The 22,328-nt window shown below is 40.6% G+C and overlaps 1 protein-coding gene across 1 annotated transcript in view; it reads right to left on the bottom strand.

Moving 5' to 3' along the window:
* Positions 1-14,268, bottom strand: part of foxo6b (forkhead box O6 b) — a 72,997-nt gene extending 58,729 nt beyond the window's left edge. Inside the window, exon 1 of the mRNA XM_072447365.1 lies at positions 13,116-14,268. Coding sequence (XP_072303466.1) covers positions 13,116-13,643 — 528 coding nt within the window. The 5' untranslated portion in view covers positions 13,644-14,268. The remainder of the gene's footprint in view (positions 1-13,115) is intronic.
* Between the last annotated feature and the right edge of the window lie 8,060 nt (positions 14,269-22,328).

Here is a 22,328-nt window from a genome sequence, read left to right as displayed (position 1 = left end):
AACATAATGTGATTTCAATGGCAAAACTGGGATTAACCTTAAAAAATCCCAAAGTATGAAAAATACATGTGGTTTGTCAAATTAAAACCACTCAAATACATGTGAGTGATATCAGAGCCTGGTGTAAAAACATTTACGATTGGATTTTTTTAGCATTTTAGTGCAATTTTTTTATTTAATAAGACTTATAACAGACACAGAACATTTTTGATGAAGGCAAAATCCAGATTTTTAGTGGATTTACAATAGTGTTTCATTTGATCAGATACATTACTTTCAGATAAATTATACTTTTTGTGAAACTCAAACACCAGGAGAGGACTACCCAGGAAATCCAAAATTGTTGCTTATTTGTAGTATTTAAATCTGATGTACAGTGATTGCTAATATTTTATAATCTGCTTAATTTTTGCTTTTTCTTAATATCCCATAGTGTAAAATACAGTATAACTCCAACTGCTGCAAGTCTCTCCAAAACAAAGCAGCTTTATGTAACCAAATGGTGGCTTTCACATGTTTTGCGCGACGCTCGTGTGGTGCCAGTGCGCTCCTACCTGCCGGCTGGACTGTGGACTGGCTCTGTAGCGCACATCCGTCCCACGCACAGCCCCAGCACAGCGGCCTGCCTGTGCGTGTGAGTGTGCGTGTGCGGGTGTATGTGTGTGCGTGTGCGTGTGCGTGTGCCTGCCACAGCTCCGTGTCCTCCTACGGAACTCCACTCTCTTCACCTCAGACGCAACAACAAACACGGACACAACACTTGACCGCAATTACCCCGCAAATGCTGTGTAGTCAGTCGTGAAAGCGCAACTCAGCGAGGAGGTTTAGGTAACGCTCGGGCTGGGAGCACAGCAGTGGTGCTCGAAGTCTATATGACGGGTTGGACGACACATTTCACACAATTATATTAACGTTCCGCTCTCCCTGCAGTCACTGGACTCTGTTGTTGCTTTTTTAAGGGTCAGCTCAAAACCTTTTTATTTAGTCGAGCCTTTTAATCGCATTTGCTTTAGGGACAGATTTGACTGTATATTGTTGTATATGTATTGCTCACTGTAGGTTTTTTGTGTTTTATTCTGTGTTTTTGTGAAGCACTTTGTGACTTCTGTCTGTGAAAGGTGCTATACAAATAAAATGTCTTACTTACTTACTTACTTAACATCACATAACAGTTTGTCTATTTGTCCCCAGTTTGACCATTTTGAAAAGTTTATAGTTGTACATCCTGGTTGGACATGAGCAGTAAATATGACAGAGGTAGAGATAATTCCACAACTGAACCAAAATATATATAAATGACACGTTAGTTATGATTTGACAAACAATAAACCCATATAACACCTTTATTTTGTTGAATGATCATTTAAACTGTCAGAAAGGTGTATCAGTTAAGTGTAAACTGTCTCAATGGCACGTCGCGCACTGATGACATCACAGAGGGATTCCAGTTTTAGAACTCAGCACTACTTCCTGTATTTTTTAACTCTTGTTTTTTAAATTTCTTCACAAATTTCACAGATCTAAAGCTATGATACATATTTACCGCAGGTGCTATCCAACTAGACTAAGTCGTCATTAGTCAAATGGGAGAACCTTCATTTGACTTTAAAGGAGCTGTAACAGATTTTTCTCCTGTTTTAAAAACGTGAAAAGCCGAACTAGATCATTTGTTTGGAGAGGTCCAAATATATTGCACTCTGAGCATCATAATTATTCATGGCAATGAGTTTATACGTGTTTTTCACAACATTCAGAATAAAATGATCTATATTTAGACGCAGACAGCACACAGCGGTCTCATTTTGACCCTAAGAACTGCTTTTTCAAAATATCTGTACTGAAGCAAACAGATTTTACTTCAATACATGAAAGTACAGCTCCTTTTAGTAGTAGTAAAGCTAAAGATCAAGATTTGGTGAAATATTAAGTATTAAAAAAGTATAAGTATTAACGTGATAAATAATTATGAATAATCTGGCTGATTGTCATCAAAAGCCACTGAATCAACAACTCACAATGTATATAGTCATTTTTATCATATATTTTTGCACTCAAAACCTCGAGGCGAGATGTCATTATGAACCATAAACAGGCATACTTTACTCTTCAGTCCTGGACTTTTACTTTTGTAGTTTGTAGAGTAGAATTATGTGAGCTCTTCTGTTAAAATAAGAATGAATCATAATAATAATAACTATTCACCACTCAACAGCCCACAGTGGACCGCCATGGATGCTGCTGCCCTGGAACAATTTGGTGTAACATTTGATTACCACATTTCATTATTGCGTTGACGCTGTTCACACTTGACTAACTTATAATTGGTTGATATGACAATTGAAAATAAAATTACTGAACAAAGTCATATTGCATTGTGGCTTTTGTGGTTTGCGATAGCAGAGCGGCTTCATAATTATAAAGTCAAACTGTGAAATTTGGTTATCAATTCGTTAGTGGGTGTCCAGAAAAAAAAACGAAAACTGACCAACCAAAATGTTATTAGCTACGATGTTATCAAAATGTTATAAAGGAAATGAATGGTTTGCATGACCTAATGGTTTGCTATGTAAACGCATCAGTGACAGTGACAGTGAAGTGAAACTGGGATGGACCACCCAAACACAGCCAATCATAGCCCTGCTTTTGGCTCTAATAACAAGTACTAATAATAAAACTTTATTATTAGCTGCAGACAACGTACAGCAGTCTCATTTTGTCACAAAGTCCTGCTTGTGTACTCTTTGAGGGAATAAAAGCCAAGTTAAGTATAATCAAATCACATTCTTGGTTTACTAACAGGAAAATGAAGCAACACATTTCCATACACAAGCCAGATAAAATGTTTTGCCAGAGGACACAATGGCAACGCTTCAAGCCATTCTCATCTTTTGTCTAACGTATCACACGCCATTTTTAATTCAACAGGCATAACCAATAACATGCCAGCTGAATCCAAGACTGGAAACAGCTGTTGCTAATAATGCCTACATTGTTTTCCAAAGCGTTTTGCACAGTGCTGCCAAAGCCTCTCCCGTTCTTAATCTTTTCAGAGTAACAATAAAAACGCACGAGAAAAATGCTCCGCCGCACGAACCATATTGGAAGCATACGTCGAAATAATGCACTTGATTACAATTCAAGCCAGGTTCTGATCATGCGCCGTACCTGACGAGCGCTGGCAAATGAGGCGCTATCGGCGTATCAGGCGATCTAAAGGTTCCTCTCGACACTTGTAAATCTGATTCGTGCCGAGCTGCAATCAATAAGGTGTGACACTGCGAAAGACAATGTGATGTGTGAAGAAGAAGAAAAAACAGTTGACACAAACAAATGAGTGGCGCCTCTGTGTGTAACTGAATCTCTAAAAGTGGGTAAATTGATGCTCTTGAGGTGTTTGACGTTGGAAATCAAGCTTTCAGGTCATATTTAAAGGTGCGTTATGTAGATTTAATTACCTGCTTGTCTCTATCACTCTTTTATTTGATTACAGGTGTTTTTATTGCTAAAAACAATAAAGAAATCTTACTGTGAGTGGGGTCGCCTTTCCACAGAACTGAACCGTAACATGATCTGATGGCGCCACCTGGAGATGGATAGGTTTAATGCCGTACTGTGAAACTTTTTCAGGCATTTACCATAAAAGTGACATACTGTATATTGTAAAGTTCTCAGATTGACACTTTTACGCCATGTTGAGTCCCAATTCTCACCAAAAAAAAGAAATTTAAATTGAATCAAGAGAGGTGGGGGGAACAAATCTATCAACTTAGCTCTTGACACCCGAACAATTGAGTGGCCCCTGCATGCACGGACTATTATACAAGTGTAAATGTGTGTGTTTATGGGGGCTCCGGGGCCACTGGTTGGTTCTGATGAAGACAAAGAGGTCCGTGGCTGAATGGGGCTTTCAGACAGGATTACACAAGCACTCTTAAAGAATGCTTTTAATAGACCGACTGGATCTCATTTGCCTCCCACACTGGCCCATCCAAACCCATGTACAGCCTCTTCTCCTCCCCCCACAACTCCAGTCTTTAATCGCAGCCAGTAAGGAATGCAGGGGATGGAGTTTGTTTCATAGTACATCAGGAGATTGAGGCTGTTGACTGTGTTTGAAAGGCTAAAATGACATTATAATGAACAAAAAGCTGGCAAACAAGTGTGAGAGTGTTTTCCCAACCGGCGTACTGTTGTGTACCTGCGCAAGACGCTTTGTACACATTGCCCACTCCAGTCTAAGAGGCTTACTGTACAAGAACACATAAAGAACTGTCACTGGTATGTTTTAGCATGAAGCTGAAAAACAAGATTAGACAGAATAATATCAAAATGAAAAAGAAGGAGAATTTTATAACACTATGTCAAAGTGCACATTATTCATGGGGAGGGGCTGGATGTTGGAGAGATTGTGGTTGCCAGGAAGTTGACTGTTATCATGTGTTTTGGGAGTGTTACACAAACATATTAGACAGAAATTCAAAAGGCACAGCTGACTGTTTTTGACACCACCATCTCATTCAGTTTCAGAACTGTGTTTTTGGGCCTCAAAACTCCTGCCATGGACAAAATACGTGGATACCTTTGGAAAATACTTTTGGCATCTGGGAAAAAGGCCATCATAAAGAAATGGATGACATAAACAGCACTAACGATCAAGCTCAGGACTGACACTACAACTGACATATGGACTAAAGTTGGAAATTTACTTTTTTTATTTACTTTATTTATTTATTCCCTTGGGTGCCTTACTTTTCCCAAATGTGCATTTTCTAATTTTTATTTGAAAATGTATTGTCTGCACATTTGAACTGTGTTTTCTTGAATACAAAATAAAAAAAATAATTCTGTGAGAGCTAAAATGAAGATGTTTATACCTGACAATATTATATAACCGTTATGTTTAAGAAATTACCTAAAATTAAGTGAGCACTGTAATTTATCATATTTTAATAATCAATAAAAAAAAATTAAAAAAAATTATGTAATTTTTTGCAATTGACAGCACAATTTAAATATATATTATTGGTTTACCTAGAATATTCCACAGTGTCGCATTAAACGTATCTGTCTTCCCTTTATCTCATGATTTTATTACCTAAAAAACCTTAAAAAATATTTTTTTTTAACTGATTTGACCTGTAACTTGCCCTGTTGCTGTCACCTGCTTGTTTCCATGACGATAGATGCCATATCGTAGAACATTCCAGGCAAAGTAATGAAATGGAGACAAGTTCAGAGTCCCAAAACATCCAGTCACATACGTAATACATTTTTCTCACCAACCAATCAGCTTACAGTAAAGTTCACAAACACTTCTTTAACCAACACGACTAAAAAGATACTTGAATTCCACCAAAACATGTTGTTGCACCGATCGTGACACTTCCTTTGTGTCATTATTCAGCCGTGTTGTTTTCACCAAATCAGCTTGTTTTGCTTTCACTCCACAACCAATCATATTCCTGCTGCACTGTCCAATCAGGAGCCTTATCCAAAGCTGGGAAGGGCAGTCGCCGGGCATCTTTGGGCAGAGCACAAACAAGACCGGCGAATTAAGCCCCTGCCTTAAAATCCAATTTGAAAAAGCCCAAAGCGATAAGATTGGAGTGAGCTGTTGAGCTGAATGAAATGGCGATTTGATTGAGATTAATGCGACTCCTAATACGTCTCCATTGCAGAGAGGAGCGCGCGGACCGTTCCACCACTTTAATTGTACCACTTAGATACATATCAGCTTATTAACTTTTCTCTGTCAACAAGTGTATTTTTAGAAATGCTTTTTGTCCACACAAAAGTTCACTAAAAAAGACTAATTATGCGGAAGAGTGTCTTTTCCGTTCCTACCTCGGCCGCCGTGTAAGCCATGTTTGCCTCTCAACCAATCATTTATCTCAAGCCGTTCATATAAATGCACTCTCTCCTCACCCTCATCTACTCTTAAGCCTTGATTTGTCTAATTTAGTAGGACGGCAGGTTTAGGATTAGAGGAAGAGACAGTGGTGTGACGTCCATTTTTGCTTTATCGCTTCAAATGACTTTATTGTTAACAAAAAAAACTAACAACACAAAGCATAAACATGAATGACTTTTTTTTGAACAAAAATTACAAATTCATCTCTACTTTAAATTTTAAAAAAGTTTAACGCTGTTGTCCAAAGTTTGTCCTGTGGTGTGACATGAAAAATCACACATTTAAAAAGACTCCAGGACAAACTCTGTGCCTCAAGTCAAATAATCATCTTTATTTTTTTAGGTTTGAAAAATCTTAACATTTCTGAAGAACTTTAAACATGCACCAGTTTGATGTCCTGAAGTGTGAAAGCTTTTGTTTGAAAAAATATATCATTTAGGATGGGATAGTAACATTAAACTAACACTTTCAACATATTAAGTAATTTACAGTTTTTTTAATGATTTTTTATTTTATTTTTTTTACGTGGCAGATTTTTAGAGAATGTGGTTCGGTGATAGTATAAGTTACACACAAAATCATATAACGCATGTGAAAATCCTTCATTAGACATTATATTGGACATTAAACAAATTGAAAAAATCACATTCGGACTAAAATTGAAAATTATCAAATTAGAAATTTTTTAGCAAGATGGGACAGATTTTTGTCCCATCTTTCTATTATTTTATAGGATGTCTAATTTTTTTTCTGTTGTACTCTCTCTGTTCTTGTTCTGCTTTTGTTTTTCAAGTTCTTTAAAATTACACCAAATGCGCCTCACACTGCAGGACAGAAGAGCGATTACACCCGAAACATTAAGCACCCACTTACACTTTTGCATAATCGGAAAGTAAGTGACTTTCTCCCTGTCTTGTATGGGTCATTCCAAAAAAAGAAAATCAATACCACTGATTGGTGGCGGAGAGGTTTTAAGCTAAAGCGTCTAACAAATTCCATGAAAAGCATAAAATGTCAAAGTGGTGACAGAAAAGAAGTTCGGCGGATCGTTACTTGCTTTGAATCGTTTGATGTCATTGTGTCGCTCGGCAAGACACTTCACCCCATTGGCCCGTAGTTACTGTTACGTGGCTCTATGCAACAGGAATAATAACGGAGCAGCCACATTTTTAAAAACCGTAGAGCCTGCTAATTAAAATTCTGCATATTCAAACTTCTATCACTTCCACCACTTCTCATCTCGTTTCTAAAAAGAACAGTGCCCGTAAGCCTTGCCAAATTTCATAATTAATAAATATCTGTGAGCGGCTTGTGTTGTTTCATAAAAGTAGCAATGCGTTGGAGCCCTTTTTAAAAAATCACATTAATGCAGTGCTGTTGACCCTGGTAGCCCTTTGATTAAACTCCCACAGACTGCGAGGCCCGAGCACATCAGATAGTGTTCTCTTCCAAAAGAACCCATTCGTCTGGTGCAAATTGGAATTGGTTTGCACCTCGTATTGTAGGTAGAGAGGGACCGCCGCAGTGGACAATTAAAAGTATTAACGAGAGCGTCTGATTGTCAATAAAAAGAGAAAAGTAGTCTATTTCAAACAACCCTTCTGCAAGTTTATTGTGTAGATTGTCTGTCAGCGTCCACGCTTTTCATTCCTCGATAAAGGATTCGCAGCCAAGAGTTTAATTTTGGGTGACTCAGAGCACCTAATAAGGCATGTCTCCGCTGTCTCAAGTGAACCGCATTGGCCCGCATTGGCCCGCTTTAGCGATCCAAAGTGGGACCCTGGGAGGTCGAGCTTCCAAAATGGGCTGGCTCGCGTTTGGCTCCTGGAGCGCTTTAGCGGGAGGCGAGAGAGAACGCAAACTCAGGTGGAAACAAATCAATGTCAAAAAGCCAAACGTTTATCGACATGGCAATCGTACCAAGACTGAGAATATTATGTTTCCAGTGCATAATGTTTCAGCCAAATGCCAAATGCATCACATACAGAGAAGATTAAATAAAGGCAGAAAAAGCTTATCATATAGAAGAAAGTTTTTACATTACTACGTTCAGGATGAAATGATAATTGGTGAAGCACTAGAGGAAATGTCGTTGTGTCCTTAGGCAAGACACGTCACGCCACATTGCCTAGTATGGATCAGGTGTCTGTATGAGTCGGGGGGGCTGATGATGTAAAATGGCGGCCTTGCTTCTGTCAGTCTGCCCCAGGGCAGCTGTGGCCACTATAGAAGCCTGAAAAGGGCTGTATAAGTGCTATATGACTATAATTCAGTATGATTTAGATTTTATTCATGAAGATTTGTTTGTTTGGTTGTGTTTGGGCGATGTCAGCTGTCAGAGCTGTGCCTCTGGACCCAGAGCCAGGCCCCGAGCACGGAGCCACAGTCTGCCATTAAAAGAACCCATCCAAAGCGCTCTAAAGTGAACCGGTCTGGGGGCCCAGGGCCAGTCTAAACATGGCTATAGGAAACTCACCCAGACACACAAGGAGAGCAGCTTCCATTATTTGGGAACCTTAATTGACACTTGCCAATATTGCAATGCATAATGTCCCACAAAGTGACAAAATATATATATATTATAATAGATATTAGTTTGCAATTTATAATAACTACACTTGTATTACCTATAAGCATGAAGCATGAAGCATGAACAAAGACTTAATTGATAGTGAACAAATAGTTTATGAACAACTTAATTAAGTAGTTACTAAGCCTGAATCTTTCTTCATAAATTCTGAATGTAGTCTTTGTTCATGCTTTATTAAGGATAATTAAGGTGTACGTTTTCTTGGGACTTTCATCTCTGTGGGCCGTCTACTATGATAAGAATACTTGCTAATTGCAATATAGTTGAAGTGACAGAAGACGTGGAACGATGAGTGTTCATTGTTGTCATGGGAACATTTTCGGCGGTACACAGGTGGCGTCTTTAAACAAGCGCTCCCCGGTGAGGCCTTCCACAGGGACAGAGGATGTAAGCGATCTGACATGGGAGCTAACGATGGGGCTGGGACACGTCGGTTAGAATAATGCTAACTGGAAACAGTTGAGGACGAGCTTGTAGAGAACGCTCTCGGACAAACGTTGATATGTAAATGATTCTGTTTACGCTGCGATGTACTGATTCTGCAATGCAAAACCTACAATCGAATCAAATATGCCGTCGTTAACTGTGTTTCCATCGCCTCCTTTTTAATTCGCATTTTGATGAAGCACATAAGTAACGGAAGGTGGAAACATCTCATTTGGAACCCTTAACTCGCATAAATGTTTATACGCTCACTTTAGGTGGATTTTGATTTAGGCACGTAACACGTAAGTGAATTGTGGAAGGGGGAAAAACACGTATAAACTCATGAAGCGGATGTTGTCTTGTAGCAGTAGCAGAGATCAACAAGCCCAATCGTTCCAGTTTAATTATGATAAAAACAAAAAATGTTGGCCAACTCATAACTTTTCTAATGTTTCATATCTACGGTAAGTTTAAACAATCAATTAACTTTTTGAGCCGATGAAAAGGTATACAGCAAACGGCTAAATATAAGTGTATAAGTTTCTTGCCAAGCCAAACCAAGCAGACTGTGTACGTGCGCCCTCTACAGGATTAACAGAGAAGCTTTATTGACAGGACAGTTGTAGTATGAAAAGGGGAGCGAGAGGGTTGAGACATTCAGCAAATGGAATCAAACCCTGACAGCAACACACATGTGCATGCCCTTTTATTTTTTGACGGATGATTATTCGATCATTCGTTTATTTTTTATATGTTTTTGCTCACCATGGCTAGTGTTTCTATGCGCTTAACTGTCGCAAACTCTGCACAGTTTTTGTAGAAAATCCATTTTACGTTTATGTTCACAATCAATGCATTGGCTAACTTTTCACAATTACAATATGCATTTACAGGTTTTGCAAAAGTACAGAGTTAAGCCATAAAGCAGTTGAATTGTATGTAAAATATTTGTGTCCAACAATGAACACATCGCCAAAACTAGACTCCGCTACCATCGATTTCGACGGACGTTAGCGTGCTTTTATTTCGTTGTAAACTACTGTAAATCCGCTTGTTCGCTTTTACGGCAGCTACACAATTACCTCATCATGTCAATGCGCTCGGTTTATTACGACACAGCCTCGATTGAAGCTGGCGGCGAGCGTTTTGGCACTGGACATTGGAATAAGTGCTTTTACAAGAACACCAGGGGAACTCAACTTTCTCAAGCCTGGAGCGCTGCGAGGCTGGGAAACAAAGCAGCCTAATCCAGCAGCACAAGCAGAATGGGTGGTAAGAGTAAGGGGATTACAGCCAGTCATCTATTAGATTAACCTCATATTAATTTGAATTTGAGAGATAATCTGGAGTTACATCTGTTGTCCCTGACACCCGACTCTTGTTGTTTGTTTTGTTCTTCCATTGCTAGTCTTCTTGTGATGGAAATAGCATAGAAAGAACTGAAAGAGGTGGTTAGGACCTTTTATTGGGTCAGTTTGCAGAAGGTGCTAAACATTAAGTATCCAAACACTAATGGAATACAAGTGTTGTGTCGGATAGAAATTGCCATGTAGAATAAAGAACCAATTTCGAGTAGTTGACCCTCCAATTTGACATAGTTAATCAGTTTGAAAGAATAGGGTCTCGCAAAAAAAGATGGCTTAACACTGATAAAAATGTATTTCTCTTTCATGATAAAAGTTTACAATTTTCAACCCACTTTAAACATCAGATGTATTGGGTTACTTTTTGCCTGTGATGTGATCTTTGAACATCTCATTAAGGTAAGCGGCTAACGTTAGCTACATTAAAGGGTAACGGTTTATTGAAGAGAGGCTTCTATCTGCTTTCGTTCAGTCAAAGACTTGTTGTTGTCCGTTGTTGTTTTTTTCACTCTCGCAATGCATTGTGGTCTATATTGACCACTGTAATGATCAACGCTGGACACTATTTTTCAGGGTGCACTGTGGGACATTTTGAGTGCACAACTTTTCTTTTATTTCAACAGTTCACAGATTGTGAACTGTTTGCTTTTGGAGTACCTCTACTTTAGCATCTCATGTTTTAAAACATGAAATAATGTATATCCTGAAAATACTGCCATTTCTTTGTCAGGCGAATTGAGTTAGAGCTCTATCTGCTGGTTGCAGAGAGAAATACACAGGGGAGATAAACAAAGCTAGCTTGCCCTGACATGCTGATGAAGACACACAGTTGTAATGAACATAATTTGAGGAAGAAATGCTCAAAACAAACGTTGGTGATGATTTAAAAACAGAAGAATGACATCACAATACTGGACGGAAAGGACGTACTAATCAGGATGGATCAAACAGGCATGAATGAAGCTAAATACAACTCAATGGTTTTTTTTTGTTTGTTTTTTTACATATTTGTTCTTTTCAACCGCAGTTCACCACTATACAGAAATAATAATCTTTTTAATAACATAAAAAGTGTAAAGCTTGCCAATTTTGCAAACACAAGATAAAAGAACAGAAAAAGGGGCACCTTGGATACGCCCGGTTTGGCCACCCCACTTTTACGCCCCTGCTACCAACACTATTACAAGTTCAAAGTTATACAGTGGTTTGAGATCGTTTTTTTCTCTTCTCTTTTTTCAATGATTAATCCAACGCTCAGGGCCAAGAGGAGAGGGTGAAGCGGGGGTCAGGAATCTCCGAGGCTTGCCCTGTCCCTGCCCTGACCCACAAGCAGCTCCGGTCGGAATACTTTGGAAAAAGCATCAGAGCGTGGAAAGACAGAGAGGAGTATTTCTTTCTTTCTTTCTTTTTTCTTTCCTTTCTTTTGTGTGGCTTGTGCTCTCCTCACGCTCCGGAGCAGTGAAAGAGCTGAACCCAGTGAACCCCAGAGACACTCACACAGCCAGCGCTGACAGGAACCATACGTCTGAAAGCCTGTATTATGGAGCCAACAAGTATGCTAAATGATAGTAGGAAGAAGCTGCAGACTGCATCTAAATATAGGCTTTGTTCACTTTAATGCAATTTAGCATGGAAAAGCGTGGTGGAATGAAAGCCTGCAAAACATCATACATTTTTGAAAATAGTCCATGTAAATATTTAGGTTGTGTGTCATCTGTAATATTGATGTGTCAAGTGCTATTGCATGAATAAATAACATTGTATTTGGTTTCTATTGAGTCTGTCCTTCAATTAAAACAATAATTGAGCCAATATAAAAGGTAATTTACTTTTAAATCAAAAACATGTGGCAAGGAAGAATTGCAAAATGATTTGAAATTTAGAGACAACTATTTGTGGCAACTTTAGCTGTGTTCAAATTGGTCCTGGTTTTATCCAGGTTTGGTCTGGGTTTAGTTCCAGGTTTAGAACATGAACAAAGACCTAAACTACAACAAACAAATGGGTTATTAAGAACGATTCATGCTTTGTAACTACTTAATAAATATACTTAACCTTACCTTACCTTGTTCATTATAAAATCAAGTCTTTATTAATGCTTTATTAAGGCTGATTATTATGTAGTTATTATAAACACAGAAGCAATACAAGTGACATAAAACATGCCATGCTGTCATCCTGTAGCAAATGTCAAGCAAAAGTTTGTTTCATTTTGCCTACAACAAAGATATATTGTGGCGACCACGAAAAAGGCATCAAATATCTGCATTCTAGACATGTTTTAAGATCATTAATTGACTCAATGAGCTTTCCATTTGTTTCTATCTGTCTGTATTGGATCAGGTACAGTCTGTTCCTGATGTCAAATCAAATCAATTTATTTTTGTTAGAGATGTGAACTCTCTGACACTCAAAGTCCATTTCAAGTTGAGCAACTTGGAAATGGCCCAGAACGACTACTAATTCAAACCACACGTCATAATGTGGCCAAGTCTGACAGAAATACAGAATAAACTTTTGGAAAAGATGAATGGGAATGATTTCACTCAGGGCCAAGTGTTCAAACTATATGACCGTAATGTAAACCAAAGTAAGACGAGCTGATCATCCATGTCACAGCTTCATCCACACTACAACAAACCTCTCTCAGAACAAAGATGACTTGAAGCCCTGGAACAACCCTTTTCTCCTCTTCCTCCTCTTCCTCCATTCCCCCTCATCCTCTCACATCCCACACCGGCACGTTCACCGGGACGTGCGCCTCGTGTCCCGGCGTGATTCGAACCTGTGCGTTACGCGTGACGTCCACCCATCCCGTCCTTACCTTCCACCCGGCGGAACTGTTGCTGTCCCCTTTATCCTTGAAATACGGCACGAAGCGCACCATCCAGTCGTAGATCTGGGACAGCGTCAGCCTCTTGTCCGGCGTGCTCTCGATGGCGCGCGTGATCAGGTCCGCGTACGACAGGTTCCCCCACGCGTTGCGCCGGGACGACTTGGCTTTACGCAGCTGCCCGGCCACGTCCATGCACGACGCCGCCGCCGCCGCTGCTGCCGCCGCCGCCGCAGCGATCGCGGTCGTGGCCGGCGCAGACGCGAGTATGGGCGGCTTGATGTCTGCCGGCGCGCCGCCTTTCCGCTCGGCGCGGCACGAAGAAGGCGTCAAGTCGTCGTCGTAGCGGTGCGTGTGCGGGTGCGGGTGCTGGAGGTGCGGGTCCGGCGGCTCCAGTTTGACAGTGGCCAGACCCAGACCCCGGTTAACCTCGTCCACGAGCGGCCAGTGCGACGGGAGAGAGTCGAATTCCGAGTGCGCGGTGCCCATCATCGCGCCGCTCTCCATCATCATGAGCATGGTGCGGGGGAAATAACGGGGACAGGGGGGTAAAAGGCAAGGTCACTGTCACAAAACGCCTCAAAAACACACAAAACAACTGCGTCCTTTGAGTGTGGCGTTCGCAATTAAACACCTTTTTTTTTTTTTTTATGCGCGCTTCTATTTCAACGTTGTCGTATCCAATTTGTGAGTAATATCTGTTCCATGACGCGTCGCCGCTCGTTACAGCCGCGCGTCCCGATCTCAAACAGCAACAGTTGATGATGAAAAAAAGAAAAAAGAAAATCTCTCGGAACCAAAACTCCTCCGCGGCTTTCTTTGACTTCTCCTCTCCCAAGTCGATCCCTCGCAAAGAAATCTCATGAATGATGTACAGCGCGCACGCAGCAGCAGCACGTCCAAAAGCGTCACAAAAAACCATCCGCGAACAGGAGCACCTTCTTTTTTCCTCTCGGAGCGCGCGCGTCTGATCCCGGAGAAGCACGCGTGTGTTTGACAGAGGCGCGCGGGGAGGACGTCTACCTTTGTCTTTGCGCACACGTGGGTCACATGGGCGGCAGCGGCGGCGGCGGCGGCGGCGGAGGCAGTGGATCGTCTCGTCCTATCGCGGTGACGCTCCCGTTCCACTACGAGATGTGCGTGGTGCGTGTGCGTGCGTGTGCGTGCGTCTGGGAAGGTTTGGAGACGCGTGAAGCCGGTGGAGAAGTGGAGAAGTGGCGCTGCTGCTGATGCTGATGCTGCCGCTGCTGGATCCGCGTGTAATTGGACGAGCGCACGGGTAAAGTCACTCCCCTCCCGCTCCACACGCGCGCGGCAGCACCGGTCCGGTCTGTCCGGTCTGTGTCCGGTCTGTGGTCGGGGTGAAAGTGCAAAGCTAAAAAGGGTAAAAGACAAATGAGATGAAATGAAACGCTCTCATTATGTGGAGGAGACCGGGGCAGGTTGTCACACACATTTTTTATTTTCTTTCTTCAAGAATAAAAAGTTTGATCACAAAAAATAAATGGCAGGTTTGTGTGTTTTTAAGCTCCGCACTTCTGTCTTGAATATGAACTTATTTGATCTTTGTCTTTGTCTGCAGAGAAATCCAAACAAAGGTATTTTTTTAGTTATAAGTCAAATAAACTGAACGTATAATATTTAATTCTAACTGTCCAAGAAAGTGAAATATTGTCTTAATAACGTTTTTAAATATATTATAATAATGACTTACACTTGTCAAAGCCTCTCAAAGCTCCACACAGTTGTCATTATTCAGTCACTCCACACTCGGTGGTGGTGACTTACTCGTAGCCACAGCTGCCCTGGGGCCGACTGACGGAAGTGAGGCTGTCACTCTGCGTCAGTGACCCCTCCCACCAGCATCAATCATCCACTCACACCACATTCAAGTGGGTGAAGTGTCCTGCCTGAGGACACAAGGACAAAAGCTGGGCGAGTGCTCTAACCACTGTGCCACTTTCGCGTGTAAATGATAAATAAAAGTGATCAGATTAAAGTCACTGCCCAAAATTAATAATATTCACACAATATTAATGTGATTTTTTTTTTGGAGAGATGGAGATTTACTGAACATGTTTCATGAAATAAGTGTGAATGAAGACACAACTAATAACACATACACTGTCCAAAAGAAAAGTCAACTAAGCCAATCCAGTAGATCCTCTCCATCTTCTGCTGAAGAACTGCTGAGGGTGATGATCTTCAGTATTTAAACCCGACTGATGCAGAGAGCGGCTTCTCATTTCTGAAACAACCATGTGGAAAGACAAATCCCGTGGTCATGGAAAATATGTCAGAGTGATTGAGAAAGGTCAAATCATCGACATCGCGCAGAGAAAACATCTAAAGAGAAGCAAAGATCTTGATTCTAGTATGTGGTCTGGCCAATATAAAGCAGCATGATCATAAGCAGTTATCAATTTTGTCTATTTGTTCTGTTAGTGACTGGATATAGTTAATATTCAGTGTAATTCAATGGTTACACCTAAGGAAGGATAGCTTTGTATTTGGTATTCCTTTGTTTTTGGCTTTTTTGACACAGAATCTAGCTTATAGCATCTTCGATTCTCGATCATAAGTCCTGTCAAACTGGAGCCACGTTTCTACTGGTTCTCTTTGGAAGAAAAGTGAACGTAAGTGAACCGCTCTGGCCTGGTTAAGGGGTCCCAAACGGATCATCAGGAGTACGTAGCTTCCAAAGAGGACTAGCTCGCTTTTGACTCCTGGAAAGCTTTAGTACGAGATGGCGAGAATGCAGACTCGGACGGCAAAAGGCAAATTCAAACAGAAGATGATTATTTCTCACCAAACGCTGTGTTTCCATTGACGCTAGCTTTGTACATTTAGCCGACACACTTAGCAAAACAAAGCTAGCGCACGTTATCATCAGCTGCGTCCTGTTTACCGACGCACAGCACTCGTGTCGCGACGTTAGAGGCGCAGAGAAGTGACGTAAATGCACTCTGGAGGATCAGGGCCAGTCGAAACGTGGCTTAGCAGGTTTAGCACAGAGTTACAGGCTTTATGCATTCAGCTGGGAGAACAGAGCGAACGCATATTTACACACTTTATTACATTTGGACTGGATTATTCATGAAATGCCAAATTTGAAAATAGATAATAATTTATTTGATTAATTATTAATCAAAGTTTTGCCAGTCTATACGACTCATTACATAGAGACATTGAAGCTTCAAAGAACATAAAAGTAGCTATTTTGGTTTAAAATGAGGCAAATTGAAGTCCTTTTGAACTGGTATTTTGGTGTATTTTTCACTTGTGAGCGCTGCTTTAAAGTTTGGCAGCTAAAATTCACACTGGGCGTTTTCACACTTCTGGTAAATAGGACAAACATCTGCGATTTGGTGCTGGAGCTGATAAAGAAACTTAAATAAGCAGCTTTTCTGTTGTAAAAATCTATATTATCAACTAAATGATTTGCTTTAGAGGTTTACAGTATAGAGTAGTATAGTAGTAGAATAGTAGAGTTTTGATTCGTACATCTTACTGTGCTTTTCTTACTGCTACAGTTAGGGACGGGACACTAAACAATAATATAATTTCTTGCAATAAAATAGAGACAATAATCGTTTGAGCTGCATTATGTAGAAGAAGGCGATTATCCCTGTAGGCAGAACAAAGATAATCGGCATTTTAGCATCAGATTGTGCAGCATTAAAGCTACGTGTCCATAATGTTCTTTCCTAGATTATTGTTGTTTTCATGTTCCGATTCTATAATAATTGTTTAAAGCAAGGGTTCCCCACTTGTTCTTAGTAAATCTGTTTCTGCCCTAAAAAGTGTATTGTAAAAGCAGAAATTTGTGAAACATTCAGACCCTATTCTCTTTATTTAACATGTATCTTTTTGTGAGAGCTACTTCCTTATGACGTACTCCAACTCTAAACATGAAATTTCATCATAATATCCATAAAAATAGATAGTATCGGGTTTTTTTAGATTTTATTGGTCAAGCTTTAAAAAGCTCTGGGGCTTTTTATACATGAATAATTTCTTTCAATTATAAACAGCTGCATTTTGGATTGGATTATAGGATCAAAACATTAGCTTTCATTTTATTTTTTATTGCATATACAGAAAAATACTGACTTTAGTTCATACTGTGTCCGGGCAGCATAATGAATGTGCAGAAGGGTTTATTTTGTTTCTTGTAAAAGTTCTGGTTCCTCTGTGAGAAAAACCTAAGTGACAAAAGCTTTAGGTTGATGTGGCAGGACTTGTTAAAAGGTTGATTTCAATTGGCTGTGAGTCCAGATAAGCACCTCGCCCTCTGACCTCACACGTGTCCCACCCCCTGTGTTGTTGTCCCTCGTTACGCTCCGTCTCCAGGTACTAAAGGAATCTAGTTTTGTCTGTAAGTTGTATCCAACTTTATATTATATAGGTGTTGGAAGAACAATCCGAAAATGTAATAAGTTAGTGTGTTACTTGGTCTAATCAGAGTACTGTAATCTGAATACTTACAATACTTTCACATACAGTGAAAACACAACATAGGATTAAAACAGCTTTACTTATTTTATAAGTAATCGCACACACACACACGCACAATCACACATAATCACACACACACACACACACACACACATAATCACACACACACACACACAATCACACATAATCACACACACACACACACATAATCACACACACACACACACACAATCACACATAATCACACACACACACACACACACACACAATCACACGCACACACAATAACACACACACAAACACGCACACACAATCATACGCACACTCAATCACACACAGGCACACAATCTCACACACGCACACAATCACACGCACACACACACAATCACACGGACACACAATCATACGCACACTCAATCACACACAGGCACACAATCTCACACACGCACACACGCACACACACACAATCACACGGACAAACAATCATACGCACACTCAATCACACACAGGCACACAATCTCACACACGCACACAATCACACGCACACACACACAATCACACGGACACACAATCATACGCACACTCAATCACACACAGGCACACAATCTCACACACGCACACAATCACACGCACAGACACACAATCACACGCACACACAATCATACGCACACTCAATCACACACAGGCACACAATCTCACACACGCACACACGCACACACACACAATCACACGGACACACAATCATACGCACACTCAATCACACACAGGCACACAATCTCACACACGCACACAATCACACAATCACACGGACACACAATCATACGCACACTCAATCACACACAGGCACACAATCTCACACACGCACACAATCACACACACACAATCACACGCACACACAATCATACGCACACTCAATCACACACAGACACACAATCTCACACACGCACACACGCACACACACACAATCACACGCACACACAATCATACGCACACTCAATCACACACAGGCACACAATCTCACACACGCACACAATCACACGTACACACACACAATCACATGCACACACAATCATACGCACACTCAATCTCACACAGGCACACAATCTCACACACACACACACGCACACACACACAATCACACGCACACTCAATCACAGGCACACTCAATCACACACAGGCACACAATCTCACACACGCATACACGCACACACACACAATCACACGCACACACAATCATACGCACACTCAATCTCACACAGGCACACAATCTCACACACACACACGCACACACACACAATCACACGCACACTCAATCACAGGCACACTCAATCACACACAGGCACACAATCTCACACACGCATACACGCACACACACACAATCACACGCACACACAATCATACGCACACTCAATCACACACAGGCACACAATCTCACACACGCATACACGCACACACACACAATCACACGCACACACAATCATACGCACACTCAATCACACACACTATGAGAGCTACGTTTTAATATTTTTTCACTCAAAGCCTAAATTTCATGATCAAATACCACAATTGTAGCAGAATACTTGACAGTGTGTTCTAAATATGTATTTTCGGTACATGTTTTCAGTTACTTCCCAACACCGGGTAACCATCATGAAATACAGACTTGGATTAAGATGAATTATGAATGAATAAACAATATCATGTGACAACTTATAAACCTCTGTCTACTCAACCACAAACGTCCCTCAGATATTAGGTCCAGACACATTCTTAGTTACTCATACTTGAAAAACTTGAGTAACTCGTACTTGTACTTCTACTTGAGCCAAAGTAACGTTACTCTTCTAATCCAATGTAAAAGCGAGCACCAAAACTGTGACTAAACCTGATCTTGTCTCATACGTTATAGTTCCATAATGTGAAATTAATACTCGTAAAGCGTGATTTTTCTCGTTCTAAACATCTCCTACAGGTCTGAAGCTGGCCACAACCCTCACTGTCCTCAAACGCTCCGCCCGCTCCAACCTCCTCACGAGCGTCACTTCAAAACCCCAAAACCATTCTTTTTCAAATTTATCTCACATTTTGAGCTTCTTACATTTGATTATAGTTTTCTTCTGCATTTTTTGGTTTCCCAGATCTTACTCCTGATAGTCTCACCACATCAAACTGAACATGTCCACTCTTGCCCTGACACATGTCTACTTGCGGCTTCCAAAAACTCCAGAAAAGAGCATCTAGTCATAATGGATGGAGAAGCAAGAAAATCTCATGTTTGGGATGAAATTAGTTGGAAAAACTTCAACATCAACATTCCGTATGACTTTAAAACAATGTGTCTGGGACATAAAACTCCAACAATGGAAATGATGGATGGATACCTGCGAAACGCTCTTCTGGCTGCAGTCAAAATGGTGTACAAAAGCTACTCAGCTGCACTAAAGGTCACAGTTTGATCAAAATATACAATCAGTTTCATCAGGGTTTATTGTTTCTTCTTTTTCTGTGGTGTTTTTGTGATTTTTGATCAGTATTTGAAGTCGTTTTAAACACAGAGCTGAATATTGCTGATGAATCTGTATTTAGCAAAGTAGAAATTAACCTTCTTAGATCATAACAAAGGGTTATTTGTAACATACATACATATTTTTGCTAATGTTAATATTTTGTATATTAATAGATCGATAATTGAACTGTTCAGACGTGTAATTTCTACAGATGAAACACTCGAACAACAATATCGAACAATAAATGTATGAACAGCACTGACGTAATCACAAAAGTCTAAAGGGAAAAAAATTATAGTAAAACGAGGTAAACTTAATAACTTTATTTAAATCTTACTGTTCTACTACGTACACCGCACAACTGACTACACTTATTCGTCTTGTTTTTCCTATTTTGTGTTATAAAAAATGAAAGAAAACCATTAAAAAATCCAAGCCTAGCCCGTCGCTCGCACATTAAAGCCTATACGGTGCCTCCTCCAGTCTATAAAAGTCCATCAATAGATGCTCTGTCCATTGCCCCTCGCGGCCCCGCCCCTCAGAAAAAAAAGACAACCACTCTGACAGCTGGTCGTCAATGACAACCATAACCTCAGATGCACCTAAATGGAACGCTTTCATGAGGACTAAATAGGCCTATCAACATGAAGCGGGCCCGGGCATCAATGGGAGGCGACCAGAGCCGAGCGAAGAGCGGAGAAAGATGCTGCGAGTGCGAACAAACAGGAGGAAAATTGGGCTTTTGGAGAGGAGAAATATTCAGGCTGCAGACGTCTTTGCTGTGATTTTATTAGCGAGGTTTATTTGCGCTTTTTATTTCAGGTTGAATTACCGTTATTTTGGAGTCACAGTACTTGGATGCAAATGATAGTTACCTTCTTCATACGCGTTTTTATCCTGCCAGGGCATTGCTCGTAGAAGTGTGTCGGATTAAGGGAACTCACCCAGATTTCACTCACCCCAGACATTTCCACCTCCAGGTCTACAACATAATGTATGAAAAGGTATTGTGTTTGGCATAAGCAGGCGGGGCAGACGTGTACAGGCCTTTCTGAAGTTATGGTTAAAACAGTATTTAAAGCCCCTGTACCTGATTTTAATTTCATCTGGTTAAGCAAAAAACATATATATTATGCAAATAACTGAAGAAAAGAAAATGAACTGAAACACATAACCAACACATTTTACAAAGGATAATATGTCAAATAAAGCTACTGACAGTTGTTTCTCTGTCATGGAGCCCGAGCAAGAGTGAGAATAAAATACAAAGTGGGTATACAGTCTATTGAAGAGAACTCTCTGGAAACAACTGTATGAGAAATTCCAGGCGGCATTCAGTATTAGTCACTACATTTACATGCACAGAGAACAACCAAACTGTCATAGCACTCTTGTCCCAGTCTAAGCAGGTCAAAGAACCAAATGGGTGTGAGCAGGGGTTGAGAGACCTTCAGGGGCGTTTGGTAATTTAGCATTAGCATTAAAACTGCGTATTTATAATCCACAGGGGAAACACTCCGAGTCTCTGGTAGTTTACCAGTTGTTTATCTGCGGTGGAGGGAGCATAGTTTATCATATCTGCTGATCTAAAATGAGTGAGTCAACATCCAAACACATGTCTAATAATCCCCTGTCTGTTTCTTACCTGGTACAGTTGAATGTCTCTCCTGGTCTAGCGGCAATATTTCAATTGTCCCAAAATATATTCAAATAAGTCCGTTTTACCCTCACTTCTGCTGCTGAAGCTTGGTTGAACTCACAGTTGCATTTAGTGCCCTCTACAGGCCGCTGGGCAGTACTGCGGGAGGCTTGGTTCTTCTTCTCCCGTTCCTTTTCATTTTCTGGCCGTGTTCAGAGGCCCATTCATGCTTCACTCTCTAACATGAGGTTTTAGAACAAAAGCGGACAGTAGCTTGTTTTAGAAGTCTACCAGTGGAGTGCGGTGACTTTTTTGGATGGGCAAGCAGACCTGGGGTATTCATTCATATTTTGTAGATAACAGAAAAGTGAAAAAAAAATGGGAGGGTTGGCTTCAAACCCGGTATGAGGGCCAAACAGCTATCCATCCATAAGAGTCACCGCACGCTACTGGTGATGGGACACACAGACCTCTACACATGATAGTGGGATCTTTGAAATTCAACTACTCTACTAACGCAGTTGGTTTTTAATGCATTTTGGAAAATCGCTTAATTGTTATCCAGTTTTCATGATTTGCATGTAATTGTAATGAGTGTTT

The sequence above is a fragment of the Eucyclogobius newberryi genome, unplaced genomic scaffold (assembly GCF_026437365.1).
Source record: "Eucyclogobius newberryi isolate DKJ021-1_F unplaced genomic scaffold, fEucNew1.0.hap1 SCAF_16, whole genome shotgun sequence".
Taxonomy (NCBI): domain Eukaryota; kingdom Metazoa; phylum Chordata; class Actinopteri; order Gobiiformes; family Gobiidae; genus Eucyclogobius; species Eucyclogobius newberryi.
Note: the sequence above shows the minus strand (reverse complement) of the source record. Positions and strands in the feature narration are given on the sequence as shown.